The sequence below is a fragment of the Opisthocomus hoazin genome, chromosome 33 (assembly GCF_030867145.1).
Source record: "Opisthocomus hoazin isolate bOpiHoa1 chromosome 33, bOpiHoa1.hap1, whole genome shotgun sequence".
In the NCBI taxonomy this organism is placed as follows: Eukaryota; Metazoa; Chordata; class Aves; order Opisthocomiformes; family Opisthocomidae; genus Opisthocomus; species Opisthocomus hoazin.
Window position 1 is genome coordinate 4,012,179 of NC_134446.1, and position 14,938 is coordinate 4,027,116.

Below are 14,938 nucleotides of genomic sequence, written 5' to 3' on the forward strand. Positions count from 1 at the left end.
AGGAGAGGGCACTTTGGAGCAATGAAGAGGAGAAGCCTGGATGGGCGAAAATTATGTGATGATGGCTACATGTGCTTGGGAAAACTCAAGTGGGACTTTGCTAGTGTGGAAAGATTCATTTTACCGTACCTCCATGCATAGTTGTTTTCTGAAGTCCTGTATAGCAAGGGAAAAAACACAAGAGTTAACCAGTGAGTGATACCTTGACATCCACAACACACCCCACAGAACCCTCAGGAAGATCACAGCTGGTGCGACGTAGGCGGTCATGGCCCTGACTGAGATCTGCCTTCAGCTTGCTCAATCCCTTTGTCCTGCAGAGGGGCTGCTGATGCGGTTGTTCTGAAGTCCTCACCTGACACCTGCCCTGTCTCTTCTGTCCCTCACTAATGCAAGGACGTGACAGGTTCCCTCCATCGTAGTGAACTAAGAAGTCCTTCCCTGAACAGTTGAGTTCCTGGGAAAAGGGCATGGAGCTCTCCGAGGGCCATGCTCCTGCTGCTTGTGATAGGTGAAGGGATGAGAGCAGTGGGGATATGAAGCAACTTCCTGGGGAAGTCTCGAAGCGAAGCAACTGGCTTCTTCCTTTCCTGGAGGCTAGTGAGCCAAGGGGGCTCTTAGAACTATGTCTTTTTTCACATCTTCACTAGCTCTTCAGGTGAGAGAAGAGGAGGAGTATCTCAGCTTTGCTCTGTGGATGCAAGGAAAGCTCTCTGCAGCTGAAGGAGGGAAGGTGTGTGTGAGTGGGCACCAGAGACACTACTCACAGAATGAGACCTGCCTTACCTTGCTCCTGTAAAGCGTTTTCTTCATCGGATTTTTCCTTGGAAGCCCTCTTTTTGTCTGTAACATTCAAAGAACGCAAATGAAAGAAGTATTGAAGCACAAAGGAAATATTCTGAAGGAAATAACTGATGCCACACATGGATTGGATGGGAAAACTCATCTGGATTCAGTTGGGACATGCCATAACAAGTCGGGTGGTCCACGGGAGGAGGTGTGAACACCTTGTGTTGGGATGGGGCAGAAGATAAGAAGAACTTCTTTTTAGCCCAACTATCTTGCATTGTATGAAAAAGCTCTTTGTCCAGGTTTTGCCACTCTGTCCTTGTTCTTCTTGTATCACGAGCTTAGTTACTGAGCAATGTGAGGAATATTGGACATAATGTCTTTAAATCTTGCCATTCATGTTACATCAGCAATCTCCATTCCCCACCTCAAACCCTGACTGGTCTGAACCGTCTAGGCTGATGGGATTGGGCTGGGGCATCAGAGATAGAGGCCACCATGCATAGTGGTGGGACTGTGACCACATTGATAGATGAGTGCAGACTTCCAGCAGGTCTTGTTTCAATATCTGCTCACCTTGCATCGCTGTGCCCACCCCTACAGGGGCCTAGCACAGTGTGGAAGGTGGTCTGAGCTCTGTTGCCTTGTTCATTGGCTCTTTCTCTTTCACAGGTAGGTTTCAATGAGGCAGCAAACAAAGTGCCCTTACCTCGAAATAGCAGGAAAGCCCCAGCAGCCAATGCGAGAAGAACTAAAGTGAAAAGTATCCAGAAGGCAGTGAGCCATGGAGATACACGTGGAAAAACAGCACCTGTGAAAAGAAAATGTCTGAGTGTCATCTGGCAACACGGAATCTTTCCCCCAAATCTGGGTACCCACCCAAAGGGTTCTTCTAGAGACGAATGGGGAAATTTTCACAACCCCACATGGTCCAGCAGAGCCTGCCTTCTCCAGGGGTGTGCTAGAGCACCTAGGGCCAGAAGGATGCTTCTCATTTCTCACTGCAACCTGTCCTGCCTGCAGTGACGCATGGCGGTGTGGGATCCATCTAGCTCAGCTGGAGAGCTATTGCTGTCTCAGTCACTGAAAAAGGCCTTACAGGGGTTCTAGGACAATGAGTCTACAACAGAGACTTCTCAGGACGAGGTGACTCACTTGAGAGGCGCACAATAGCTTTTTTCTCAGCCTGCACCAGGGGGTTCAGGATTTGACAGGTGACATCTCCCACTTCTTCTCCTGTAACTGTGACTCGACTCAGCACACTGAAAAGTTGCTTGCTGTCCTGGTGTATTGCAGTGTCCGGAGACAGGCTCTGCTTATTCTGCGTAACCCACTGGACAGTAGGTTTGGGGTACCATCCATGTGATCTGCAGGTGAGCTCAATGCCGTGCCCTTGCGGGCCCAGTATTTCAAAGAATACTTCACTGGTACCTTAAAGGCAAGAGAGTTTGTTAGTGACAGAAGTGTGTTTCCACAAAAGCAGCTCTACCTCTATTCACAGCTCTGGCTTCATCCAGAGTTTGGTCTGATTTCCCGACAGTTTCTCTCCCTCCTTAATCCAGTCCTTAAAATGGTCTTTCTGAGATGCCAGACTCCATCTGCCGTAGATGCCACTTTTTCTTTGGCTGAGAAAATCCACACTGTGGGATTAGTTGGCCTCTCAGCTCCTCGCTGTTTCTCGGAGCAGGAAGGCAGACAAAAGATGTGTGGCTTTGTATCTGTTTTGTAGTATGAATCTGTAGGAGCCTCGTCCAAGTTTGAGGAGTTGGAAAGCAGAAACCAGCACAATTAGACGTTCTCAGCTTTTTCCCTGGCATCTCCCTAGTTCACACTAGTGCTAAACGTGCGCATAGGTGGTCACTTCATAGGGACTGCACCAAAGCTGCTCCATCGTGGCTGGCTGGGATGCACCACATCTTAGAGATTGATTACAGCGGAGATTGCTTATCAATATGGAATAGAATAAAATTATAGAACTAGAACATAGACTCAATTGTGTGAATACAGGTGTGATAAGAAACCATACGATCATTGAATGCTGCTCTCAGTTGTCCTCTGTACAGGCCTTATCGTGTTTGGGTTAAAAACCAACTGACCTAGTGTAAGGTAAGAATAAGAAGGTGTAGCAAGATTAATGTCATAGGTCAGTAGGTTAAATTTTAGAAATAGGAGTAAGTTTAATAGAACATCTTGAAGTCTCTTGAAGTCTTTATCAGGATTGTAACAAACAGAATTCACAGAAGAAGATGAAGGACAGACAATGACCCCGAGACAACCCTGAAACCAAGTGGGACCTGAAGCCAGCAAGGGAAAATTCTGCTAAGACAGAAGAATAGAGAGAACTTAATAAATGATGTACTTAAAGAAACGGAACTGTTACTTAGAAACTTGCGAAGATTCTAGACTTGATGTAACCAGTTTAAGAAATGCGTATAAACTGGTCTAGCCAATTGAACTTTGCCACTCACCTAGGTGATGGCCCAACTCTGAGTTGTGAATAAAGCAATACCTAGTGTAACCCACTCGTGTGACAGTAAAATCTTTAACAGCACACACATTTCTAAGTCAGACTCCTGAATCTGAGATGCATTTTGTAGGAATGTTTCTTTGTCAATAGTAGGAAATGAGCATCAGCTGGAAGCTTGTTCTCTCTCCATCCCAAAAGTTTTTCTAATCTCCTTTGGATGAGGGGATGCTGTTTTCTGTCAGTGAATCCAGGATGACCAGCTCCACCTAACATTCTAGATACCTGTACACAAATGATGCCTACTGTCCAGCTGGGAGCTGAACTGGCAGCTCAGAACATCTCCTTAGCCCAGCTGAGAAGTCAAAAGAGTGAACATAGGGCAATCATTCACATCAGTACCACAGTCAGGGATCCTGACCCCAGTTTCTTGGCAGCTTTAGCAAGCTGTTCCTTCACATTTCATTTCACCATGCAAGGCAACTGCCTTTGCACATACATGCTGAAATCCAGACCCTGTCTCTCCCGCAAGATTCAGGTTTAAAGCCCCTTCCTTGCCTAAAACTACCAGGGCTACCATGACCCTCATGGGCCTGGTCAGACCGCCAGTTCCCTGTCTTCCCTGCTGGGTGGTGGCACATGGGTCGAGCTTTTCTTGGCTCCTTACAGACCTCTCAGTGGCTTAGAATTAAAGTATAACACATCTGATCAAAAGACAAGAGCCATATGGCCCACTGGCTGATGTGAGCAGGAAGGTGATGTGTTGGGTCTTATGAGGGGGGCATCAGCTGAGGGACAGTACACTTTGAGAGAGCTTTTTTCCCTCTGTAAAAACTTCCCCCCTTCACACCCCTAGCCCGTGAAATCTCCAACCTGCAATGCTGAGCACGGTGGCTGTATCAGCACTCCAGTCCTTGGACTTCACAAAGCAGCTGTATGTTCCTTCATCTGCTGGCTGGACACTCTTCATTGTTAGGGACACATTCCCAGTGGCAAATCCATCTGTTGGCAATGATGTCCGTCCAGGGTATTGCTGCTTTTGTTTGCCATCAAACTGCCTGTATATGTGGATATTCTCTATATGCCCATCCATTACTTTCTTCCATTGCACTTCAATGTTGTCCAGTGGCTTTGTGGAAGAGATGTGGCAAGGAAGGGTTGTGTCCAGGCCGACAATCCCCACTACATTCTGGGGAGAAGTGACCTCAAAATTTTCTGTGGAAACCAAACTTGAGTGAGCATCTGGCTGAAATCAATCAGAAAATATGTGAAGGACACAGAGGACTGGGACAAACATTTAACCCTGTTCCAGAGAGTGGGGAAAAACTGAAAGTTGCAAATATTCACCAATGACATTAGTCCCTTCTGTTAACGTCCCTTCAGGCTACGACAGAATAGATCACAACAGAAAGATGACAAACAATGAAAAGAAAAAGACAGGAGCTCTTTGGGGGAAACTGTTGGTTTGGAAATATCTTAGGAAAGCATAATTAATGATTTGATGGAAATGGTTCACATGTTTTCTTTCGCTTCTATAAATGTTTCTTTAGTTTTTTCATTTTGGGTTGGAGCATTCACTCACGCTCTTTCTCCTTTTTTCTTTTCTCAGTGGCAAAATGGGAACTGGGGAAACTGGAACGCACAAAGTAATGGAAGAGAGGGAGAAACTATGCTGATAGAAGCAGTATAGGATGGGATTATTTTGGGGAAAAGGGAAAAAAACATCTTAAAAGAATGTACAGAGATATTTCATCCAACTTCCCAGCCTGCCTTGACCCTTTCTAACCCTGTGTCATCAGCAGTGGGGCAGCTGTGCCAATGCAAACTGCCCGCACAGGTAGGGAAACGCTTATTGATGCTGTGGTGCTACTGGTAGACATGGCAGAGCTGCGTCGGGTTAGGGCTTCCCCATCTCCACCAAGGAATACAATCTCCGGCTGGAAAGGGGTGGATTCCCTGACAGCAGAGCAGCTCTGGCTCTTCTGGAGTGGGTCTCTCTCAGGAGACCATGATCCTCAGCTTGAGCACTTGCTATCATCTGCAGACTTGAAGCCCTCTGAAATGAGCAGAGCAGCGTATGAAAGTGTTACCTGAGAGAGGGATTGCTACGAGCAGTGCCATGGCGAACGAGAGCCACCTCCTCCGTTCCATACCGGTAGTCGCATACGTGGGACGATCACACAGATGACCTGAAACAGGCACAGAAGGGAAGTACACAAAGAAAGGAAATCCTGCCCTAAACCCATCTGATGCCTCTTAAACAGCGCTTGCCATATGCTGCACCTTCTGAAGGCGCAAAGCACTCAAGCAGTTGAGTTTCAACATCAAGAAAACTTGTGCCTTTCCAGAGATCTCAATTAACCTTGCAGCTTCTGGGAATTTCTTGCAGTCTAACATGTTCCCTGGAAGTTGTGACAGGGTATGTAAGAGAGAAAAATTCTACCCAGCCCCAATGCCTGCTGTAAAATTTGATGGACCCCTTGATTAACATACCAGCTTGACTCTCTGGCCTGGGTTGCACGAGTCTCTCAGTCCACGCTCTGAGATACAGGGAAAAGGAGGAAGAAACTCTGTTTATCCACTCCCCTGCCTAAGTTTGGATGATGGGGAAACCATCCTGTTTGCTATTCTGAAGATGCTGCTCCCTGAGAACCACCAGACTGCAAAATGACAGTGCATCAGCTCTCGCACAAACCTGATATAATTTAGAGAGCTGCACAGGGGTTGGCTTTGCTGTACTATGCTAAAAAACTTTCCCTTCTCTGTCTTTGGATCTTTGTGAACTTTGATATTTCCAGTATGTGGCTGACTGTCCTTATCTCAGTCCCCATAGCAACGCTTTCAGTGGGATATCTTTATTGCTTTATTAGTGTTCAATATTCCATGTTTGGTGAGCAGCAAGGAAGGCAGGGCATCTAAATGACTTCCAAGCAGGAGTTAGTCACCCTGCACTGCAGTGTCTGCATACATCCCTACATCCCAGGGAAGGTGGCCTACGGGTCTCACAGCTGCATCTGATGTGACTAAAATGGATGCTGTCAGAATGGGCACAATGGTGCGTCAAGCCAGCCAGTCAGCCTCCCTTATTCTGGATTAATTCTTGTGCCAGGAAGGCAGCTGCTGTGTTTCACCAACTGGGTAAGCACAAGTGCAGTGACAGGGGAACTATTCAGTTCACCTGGTTTTAGTCACAAATTCTCCCTCTTCACTTGCTAAAGAGAAACAAGGACTAACAGAGGTATTTCATCCAACTAGCCATAGACAGCTACAGTTGGGGTTCATCACCACTCATCTCTGATATCCAAAGCACAGCTTTTTTCCTCTGAGCTGGCTGCTTTTAGCTCTCTTTAATGCACATGGAGGTAAACGGGCACTGCTAGGTCCCACATCATCCAAGAAGACACAGGTCTTAAGGTCCAACGACCACAGCCTTAGCTCCACTGACTGCATCGCCCATGTCTCCCTAAACTACACAGGCAGGGCAGGGCATCGAATGTTTCACTGCAACTGGCACTAAAGTTTACAAGCTATCATGCAAATTCTAATACGAAATTTTGTTGGAGACATTAATTTGAAGATCTAATGTGGGAAAGGGATTAATCTTGCTTTAATCTTGCTTAGAGATGAGGGGGTTGCTCCTCAGTTGCTTAAAGAGAAGTCTCTAGGGCTGTTTCTGGTATTATTTGGGTTGGGATACTAAAACAGACATTTGGTTGGAGGCAAGGCAGATATGACACAGAACTTGTAGAAACATCATCCCGTCTGGATCAGCAGCTGGAGGCTTAGAAATGCAAAATGTCAGAAGACAAGTGTGCTTAGATGTCTCCTAGATGTGTGCACTGTCCATTAAATCTTACAGGCCCATTTGAAATTCAGGGCAGTGCCATCCCTCCAACCTACTTTCAACTTCTACCCAAGTCTGAGATGGCTTGCACTGATGAGACTGGATACATCAGAGAGCAGAAAGTAGGATCACATACAGACAGGAACATCTGGACAGATGAGTTCCAGCCAGAACATGCTGAGACCTTAGACACCTTGTTTAGCAACACTAATATTTCTGCTGACAAATGTCGTATCATTCGTAAGTCTAACGTTTAAAAGATTTTCCTGTCATCCAAGGAGACCCCAAAAGACACCCTGCTGTCTAACAAGTCTTCATTTACTACTTCAGAAACCAAAATGACATTCCCAAAAAAACTGAATGCTTTTCAAAAGAAGGCTTGTGAAAATATGATATTACAAAAAAAAAAAAAAAAAAAAAAACTAAAAAAAAACTGACAACACAATACCACAATACCAGCCAGAGTTTCTTAGTCCCCTGAGCTCCGTGAGGGATCTGCTAAACAGACATGCCATGACATATTTTGGCTAACATCAGTAATCATTGTTATACTAGAAGGGTAGAAAAGGGAGCTGGGTTAACTACGATACTGCAGCACACATGAAATTCACAAAGATCATTGAATGTACAGGAATTATAATATGAATGGCTTTACAAAGGTGAATTCATGATCACCTGATATTTGTTGCGTACAAGTTGACAACCTCAATCATTCAACGGACTAATCAGGAAATTTTCAACTCATTTCTGCAGAAGCAAGTAACCCGCTGGCTGCTATGACAACTTTTATCATCCTAAGTTACTATAATATCAAGTCCCATATTTTCTCAGCTTTCAACAGGAGAGAGTTTCAAGTGGGTGTACTTCATCAGCTTTACTTTGTCCCAAGGTGCTGTCCCAAGAGGGTGCCTGGACTCAAAAGTCCTTTTCGGAGGGGGAATACACCCCTTGTCTCCTGCTCTGCAGCCTCCCCTTCAAATTCACACTGGGAAAGCATAACCAGCCCTGGACACAAAAGACAGCAAAAAAATCCCTGATGAAACAAAAATCAAACTCGGATGACCAGATGATACCTCATCTTTTTGCCCCAGATCACCATTCTCTGCCTCACTTTTCTTTTCCTCTCTGAGCCCTACTGGGAACAGCCATGCTGCTGATGCCTCTGACTCTTTGCTGCCTGCACCTGAGGAGACGTGGGGGTAAAGAAAATCCTGCTGGCACCTATGTGCACAGCTCAGATGAAGGAAACAGCAGTTCCCTTCCACCTTGACAACTCTTTGGAAGAGAAAGACTTTAAGCTTACCTACCTTGGAAAATAAAGGTGATCAATGCAAAGGGTCTTTTGTCTTCTGTGCCATGGATTTAAATACAGGACCTGAGTCCTGCACGAGAGCAGTGGGTCTCACACGTTCAGAGAAGAACCACTGAACTGTATGGAAGGAAAAAGAAAGCCACCGTTGCAAACCATGTCTTGTCTTCTCTGTGCGTAATGCATCATGAAAGAGTGCTGTAGGTGACTAGATGCAAACGGATCTGGGATGGCTGTCTGAGAGAGGTTCAAGACAACAGCCCATCCTGTTGAATGCCCATTGCTTCGTGCCAAAACAGTTCTCAATTCTGGATGAAACCTGATTTTACCTGTTGTCAGGCAGGAAAGATCTTCACATCCTCTGTCTAGAGAAGGAAGAGTTTGAACTCTGAACAGTGCAAATGAAATGAGCAACGATATATTAAAGATTAACTCATAATGCAGCTCTACCTGAAGATCATATATGGGATTGAGAACAAACTGTGTTTACGCGAGTCAGCTTCCCCTGGATGTCGAAATGGCACTGGTACAGAATGGGAGAGCTCCTCACTTGAGAAATTAGGGGTCTGATGCTTCAAGAGGGGTGGAAAATCTCCCCAGCTGTATCCAAATCAGCTCCAGAGATAAAAAGCGAGACCAGCCTAACTGGCTGCAGGTCTTGGACCACTGAGCTTCCAGAAGGGCCAGTGCAGAGGCTGCTGCAAATTGTCTCTGTGCTTCTCCCCTGAGGGGTCCCATTGCTTTCCTGGGGAGACAGACAGAATTGTCAGCAGTGCCAGATGACACATTTGGCTCAATGTGTGAGGACCCTGAACCTGCCAAGCACCATGGCCCTCTCAAGACTGACACACAATTAGTTTTCGTAGAAGAAGGAGGGGATGTTGTACTTCTCTCTCCACTCAGTTGGGTGTCACCATGTTCGACGTCTAAGTCTGACGAAACCACCAGCACTTTCTCTTGTCATCAATGGAGAGGAAGAACTTCACCTCAGAACCCAGACACTCTGTTCTTAGGAGCAATCTGTAGTCTGGAACAGGTGGTGTTTCCCATCCAGAGGACGTGACATCTTTAGTAGCTGAGGGTAATGGAGAATCTTGAATTTGTCCTGAGGTAGTCATGGCTCCAGGCCATTGGAAGCATGCCACTACTGCATGTCTGGTATGGATTGTGCCTCCTGACAGCTGGCCTTTGTCAAAACATGGGCTTCAGCGGCTGTGGTGGTCTGACCTTGGCTTGCTGCCAGAGCTTCACCCACCCAGACTCTCACTCCCCCTCCTCAAAAAGACAAGGGGACAAAATAAGTTGGAAAAGCTCATGGGTCAAGATATAGACAAGAAGATCACTTACCAATTACCACCACGGGCACAATGAACTCAACTTTAAGAAAATGAATTTAATTTCTTGGTAATTATAATAGACTTGTGTGGCGGGAAACAAAGACAAAATTAAAACAATGTCTACTCTCAACTTCCTCTACCTTTCCCAGGCTCAGCTGCACTCTGTCACCCCAATTGCTACCCCAGTCTTCCACCCCAAGTGACACAGGGGTAAGGGGAATGAGGGGTTGTGGTCAGTCCATAACAGTTTTCCTCTGCTCCTTCCTCTTTACACTTCTCCTGCATCCAATACCAGTCCTCTTCATGGGCTGCAGTCCTTCAGGATAAACCTGCTCCAGGCTGGGCTCCTCCACAGGGCGTAGCTCCTTCAGGAAATACCCAGCCGCTCCACTATGGGGTCTTCCATGGGCTTCAGTGTGGATTTCTGCTTTGGCATCGTTCTGTCCGCAGGCTGAAGGGACACACCTGCTCCTGGTTCTGGTTCTGGTCCTTTCCCTGGTCTCTTCTCACCCCTGCAACCGTCCTCTCCCCACTTTCACTATTAAAATGCTACCATGTAAGCCCAATACAGCCTGACTCTTCAGTTTCCAGCTCACTGCTCTCGTATTTAACTCATGCATTGTCAGCTTGTCTATGGGAATGTTATTAGAGACATTGTCAGAAACCTCCTGAAGTCAAGATAAATAACATCCACTGCTCTCCCACGATCCAACAATGTTACGCACCTCCTTGTAGAAGGTTATCAAATTGGTCAAGCATGTTTCACCCTTTGCAAATCCATACTGACTGTTCCCAATCACCTTCTAGTCCTTCAGGTTTATGGAAATGGTTTCGAAGAGGACTTTCTCCATCACCTTCTCAGGTGTTGTGGTGAGGTTGCCTGGTCTGTACTTAGCTGGATCTTCTTCTTAACTTTCTTGAGTTTAGAAGGGACATTTGCCCTCTTCCACTCTTTAGGAACCTCTCTCAGTCACCATGACCTTTCAAAGATAATGAAGAGTGGCCTTGCAATGACATCGGCCAGCTCCCTCAGTAGCTGTGGGGGAAACATATGGACTTTGGCATGTCCAACATGTTTAAGGCTCCTTAACCCTGTCCTCCTCCACCACAGGTAACACCATCCCTCCTTCTTCCTCCCTTTACCCCTTCATGGAGAGAATTCCATTTTAATTTCTCGATTTCCCATCTCCCCAAAACCTCCCCAACATCACACAGTTATTAGGGCATCTGGAGATACTCCTGGCTCAGTATTTCAAGGAAGCAACTGCTGTGAAATTTGATACTAAGAGGAAAGTCCAGTGAAAACCCAAGAGCACTGTAGTCCAAAGACATGACCTTCTCTAAAGGCAGAATCACTCATGTTTCAGGCTGATTTCTCTAAATGGTGTCTGTCAAGTCTCAGGGAAACTGTGCCTCATTCCCAATGTAACCCGACAACAAACTATCTGATTTAAAGAAAAATGAGAAGTGATCTCCAGGCAGAGCCACACCCTGAGTTAATCTTTAATATTTCATTCTTCATTTCAGTTTCACTTTTCAAAGTTAATCCCCAAGTGAACTGATCATAGTCCAAGTCCACAGATGGAAGATGTGGAGATCTTTCTTATCTGACAAGAGGAAAACTCCAGCTTGAAACCTGATACAAGGTTGCTTATTGATCAGCTTTTTGCGCTAACCAGCGAGTATTCAGGAGGGTATGTGGTTTTCCTTTGGTGTCCCTAACACTGAAGCTCTATTTGCACCTAATTGTCTACAACACATCCCTCAGATGGACGACGAGACGTGATCTTCAGGTAGACAAGTGACTTTTGGACAGAGAAACGCTAAATTTAAACTTCAGAACCTGGTTCTTCTTTTCATTTTCCTTCCCTTCTGCAGGTGGAAGTTTCCCTGGAAAGAAAGGCAAAGATAGCTGTCCTATATTAGTGTTCACCTTCATTCATTAAGGCAGGTAAGCATGCATCTTCTAATTGTTTTGCTTCTGAACAAGCTGTGAATGCAGTCTTGATGCGGCGTGGAAGGGGACCACTCTATTTCCTTCATACAAGCTATGCACACAGTGGCCAGCAGCCTCTTCTCGTCCACCATGTTTCCTTAGATGAAGGGGGGAAAGAATTGGGGTCAACAGCAGCACGGCTGTTCCTGGTAGGGCTCAGAGAGGAAAAGAAAAGAGAGAGAGAGAGAATGGTCATCTGGGGGAAAAAGCTGAGGTATCAACTGGTCATCTGGGTTTGAGTTTTGTTTCAACAGGGATTTTTCTGCAGACTGTTGGGTCCAGGGAGCCGCTTGGGGCAGTGCCTTGGGGCAAAGAAAGGCTGGTCTCCCTGGCAGGGATCAGAGAGGAAAATGAAGGTGACAGAGCATGGACTCAACTGGTCATCTGGGCTACATTTTGTTTTACCAAGGATTTTTCTGTTGTCTTGGATGTACAGAGCTAGCTGGGCTATTCCAACAGGACTTTGAAGAAGAGTCTATGGAGCATGAGGCTAGGGTTGTATACCCCCTCTGAAAGGAACACTGAGTCTAGGGAACCCCCTGGGGTCAGTGACCTGGGCATAATAGAAGGCTGATGAAGTCTAGCCATCAGTACTAATGCTTGAAATTGTCAAGGTTGGCCCATACCAAGCTGGGCCTGTCCAAACCGTTCCTCTCACAGCAGTAGGATGATGTCTTAGGGCAGTGGCTTCCTGTGCCTGCTGGGATGACAGACTTGACTCAGCAACATTGCCAGGAATACTCCAGGCAATAGTCACCTACTGCAAACCAGAATCCCAATACCCATGATCTCACCTTCACTGGATATCCAGATCTACTTTGCAAGAAATGGGGGAAGCACGGCACTTCCCAGACAACATTTCTCACCACTCTTGACTTGAATTCTTCTTGACTGATATAAAGTAGCCTCAGGGTAGGAATTGTCTCAGACAGGAGGAACAGGCACAGAGTAAGATGATGGGTGTCACAGAACAGCCTGACAGCATCCCTCCTAGCCGCATCAGATGGATAAGGCAAAGTTTTGTGGCCACTGCCTGGAGGCTCATTTGGACACTGCAGTGCAGTCTGTTGTGTTCAAAGGTTCCTAGGCCCACCCTACCTTAAATTTGACAGAAATGCTATTTTGGAGTGGGTACCACACTAAAAGACCTCAAAGTAAAGCTCTTGCTGTAGGAAATGAAGTAGGCCTATGCCTCCAGATCAGCAGGTGTCTGTGCTGGCAATATGGCCAGCTGAGAAGCTGTCATTTCAACAACTCCTTCAGTTGAACTGAGGTAGGGACCTATTTTTGAGGAAGGTAAACAGAGCAACAGAATGTGTGTGATGCCACTGACATACAACTCTGCCCTCATCACAATGGGAGGTGGTGTATCAGAGTGCGGACAGGCAGTCACCACTCCAAAGCATTGTGGAGTGTTCTGAGCCCCATGGCGTACCTCCATAAACAACCATCTTTTCCCTTCTGCACTCTTTCTAGTGGGCTGTTTAACTATCAAAGGCGTGCAGGAGAATGGATGGGTCCTGCTCACTGGGGTTCTACTCCTGGTCTTTCCTATTGCAGGTAAGACCTCTCCCTGCCCACTTTCAGCTCCCTCCCCACCCAACAAACTCTCTCAGTTTCCCCTATTAGCTTTGTCCACCTTTTGTTTGCCACTACCCTAAAGAGAAAAGCCAAGAAGAAAAGATCAGAAACTCTCCATATAAACACAAATTCTCTTTTCCAGAAATGCCGTGTTTTCAGGGCTTCCAAACAAAACACAGTTTAACTCAAAACCCCTCACCTCATTACTCTCTGCTACTTCTTATGACTCCCATCATCTCACACCATGCATGCCTACTTGCTGCAGAATCCCAGGAAAACCCATGGTTTCCACTTTCTTGTTTGTCACACTGCATCTGTTCCCCATTGTCTCACGCTATCAAAGAAAGTCCTCCCTAATGACTAATGGAAACTGGCACTCCTGAAAACGGGGAGAGCTGATGCCTCGCTAGTCCTGTGGTCCAGGCCCATTAACAGGTGCAGTTATTCAGGCCAGGCACTCAGAAAGCTTTGGTCCTTCTAGGAAAGCTCCAAGTCACTTCTCATCTGGACATCATGGGAGTTGTTGGCCAGGATGTGACATTGCCCTGCCACATCACCTCCACACAGCCACTGGACATTTTAGAAGTGCAGTGGGTGAAAATCATTGACTGGAAGACAGAGAGTGTGCATAAATATACAAAATTGGCTGAAGACTGGCCAGGGGAGAAGTACCAGGGGTGCACAAACCTTCTGAGGGATGGATTTACCCTTGGGAATATGTCTCTTTTGCTGAGGGGCATCCAGCCAGCTGATGATGGCAAGTACAGCTTCATTGTGCTGTCCAACAAAGGTGCAAGAGAGATCACTACCATGCTCAACTTTGCAGGTGAGGATTTCAGGGCCAAACTGTGCAGACAGGGTGTGTGAGGAGGTGAGGGTGGGGGGATGCGTCCTCTCCACATGGTACCCATGGTGCAGCACCACTGCAGCTCTGCCCTGCAGTGGTTGTGAGGCTCACGCAAGTGGCACCACCCGACAGCACTTCCCTGTATGCAGCTCCCTTCTGCTCCAGGTAACCACTGTGCCTGGGGTAGAGGATAATTTGCCTGCCCTGAGGAGAGCTGCAGAAGAGCTGCTGCTCAGCTCCTGGGAGGAACTCTCAGGCTTGGTGGCCAAGATTTGGCTTCCCGGGCGGACCTGTGACGCCACCACGGACCTGCTTTCATGAAGGTACTCTCCTTGCAGTAAGTCTCTCCCTCACCCTCTCTCTTCTTCCAGGCTTTGGGGCTGTGTCCATCGATGTGCTAGGTGACCAAGGGCAAGGTGTAGAGCTGGTTTGCAGATCGTAAGGCTGGTTCCCCAAACCCATTGTCCAATAGGTCACCAAGAACATGCAAAGTCTGTCTCCAGACACTGCAGTACAGCAGGACAGCGAGCAGTTCTTCAGTGTGCTGAGTCGTGTCACTGTCTTCAGAGACCAAATGGGAGAAATTGGTTGCCAAATCCAGAACAACTTTCTGCAGGAAGGTGAAGATTTTTCCATCACTCTCTCAGGTGCATCATGAGCCTCTCGTGCTTGTCCTCAGGTCTGCATGTGTGAATCAAGCAGCTTGTAGGACCTGTCCCAGCTAAAGGGGAAGCTGTGGCTTTCCTCCATTCTCAGAGGCAGCAACACACC

General features: G+C 46.7%; 1 protein-coding gene across 1 annotated transcript; it reads right to left on the reverse strand.

Moving 5' to 3' along the window:
• Positions 1–654: 654 nt before the first annotated feature.
• On the reverse strand, positions 655–5,404 carry LOC104327284 (butyrophilin subfamily 3 member A2-like). The gene is made up of 7 exons (XM_075445865.1): positions 5,344–5,404; positions 4,127–4,468; positions 3,539–3,598; positions 1,945–2,220; positions 1,499–1,600; positions 787–843; positions 655–719 (listed from the first exon to the last, which is right to left on the reverse strand). Exons 1-7 carry the CDS (start codon positions 5,402–5,404, stop codon positions 655–657), a joined length of 963 nt encoding a protein of 320 aa, XP_075301980.1.
• Between the last annotated feature and the right edge of the window lie 9,534 nt (positions 5,405–14,938).

What these genes read in the sequence shown, in the direction of transcription:
- LOC104327284 (XM_075445865.1), bottom strand. Translation starts at nt 5,404, where the DNA reads ATGGAACGGAGGAGGTGGCTCTCGTTCGCCATGGCACTGCTCGTAGCA. An exon ending in CACCGTGCTCAGCATTGCAG is followed by an intron (nt 3,599 to 4,126) that starts GTTGGAGATTTC and finishes AGCTGGGCTAAG; the next exon opens with GAGATGTTCTGAGCTGCCAG. An exon ending in TAGGCATCATTTGTGTACAG is followed by an intron (nt 2,221 to 3,538) that starts GTATCTAGAATG and finishes CTTGCCTTTAAG; the next exon opens with GTACCAGTGAAGTATTCTTT.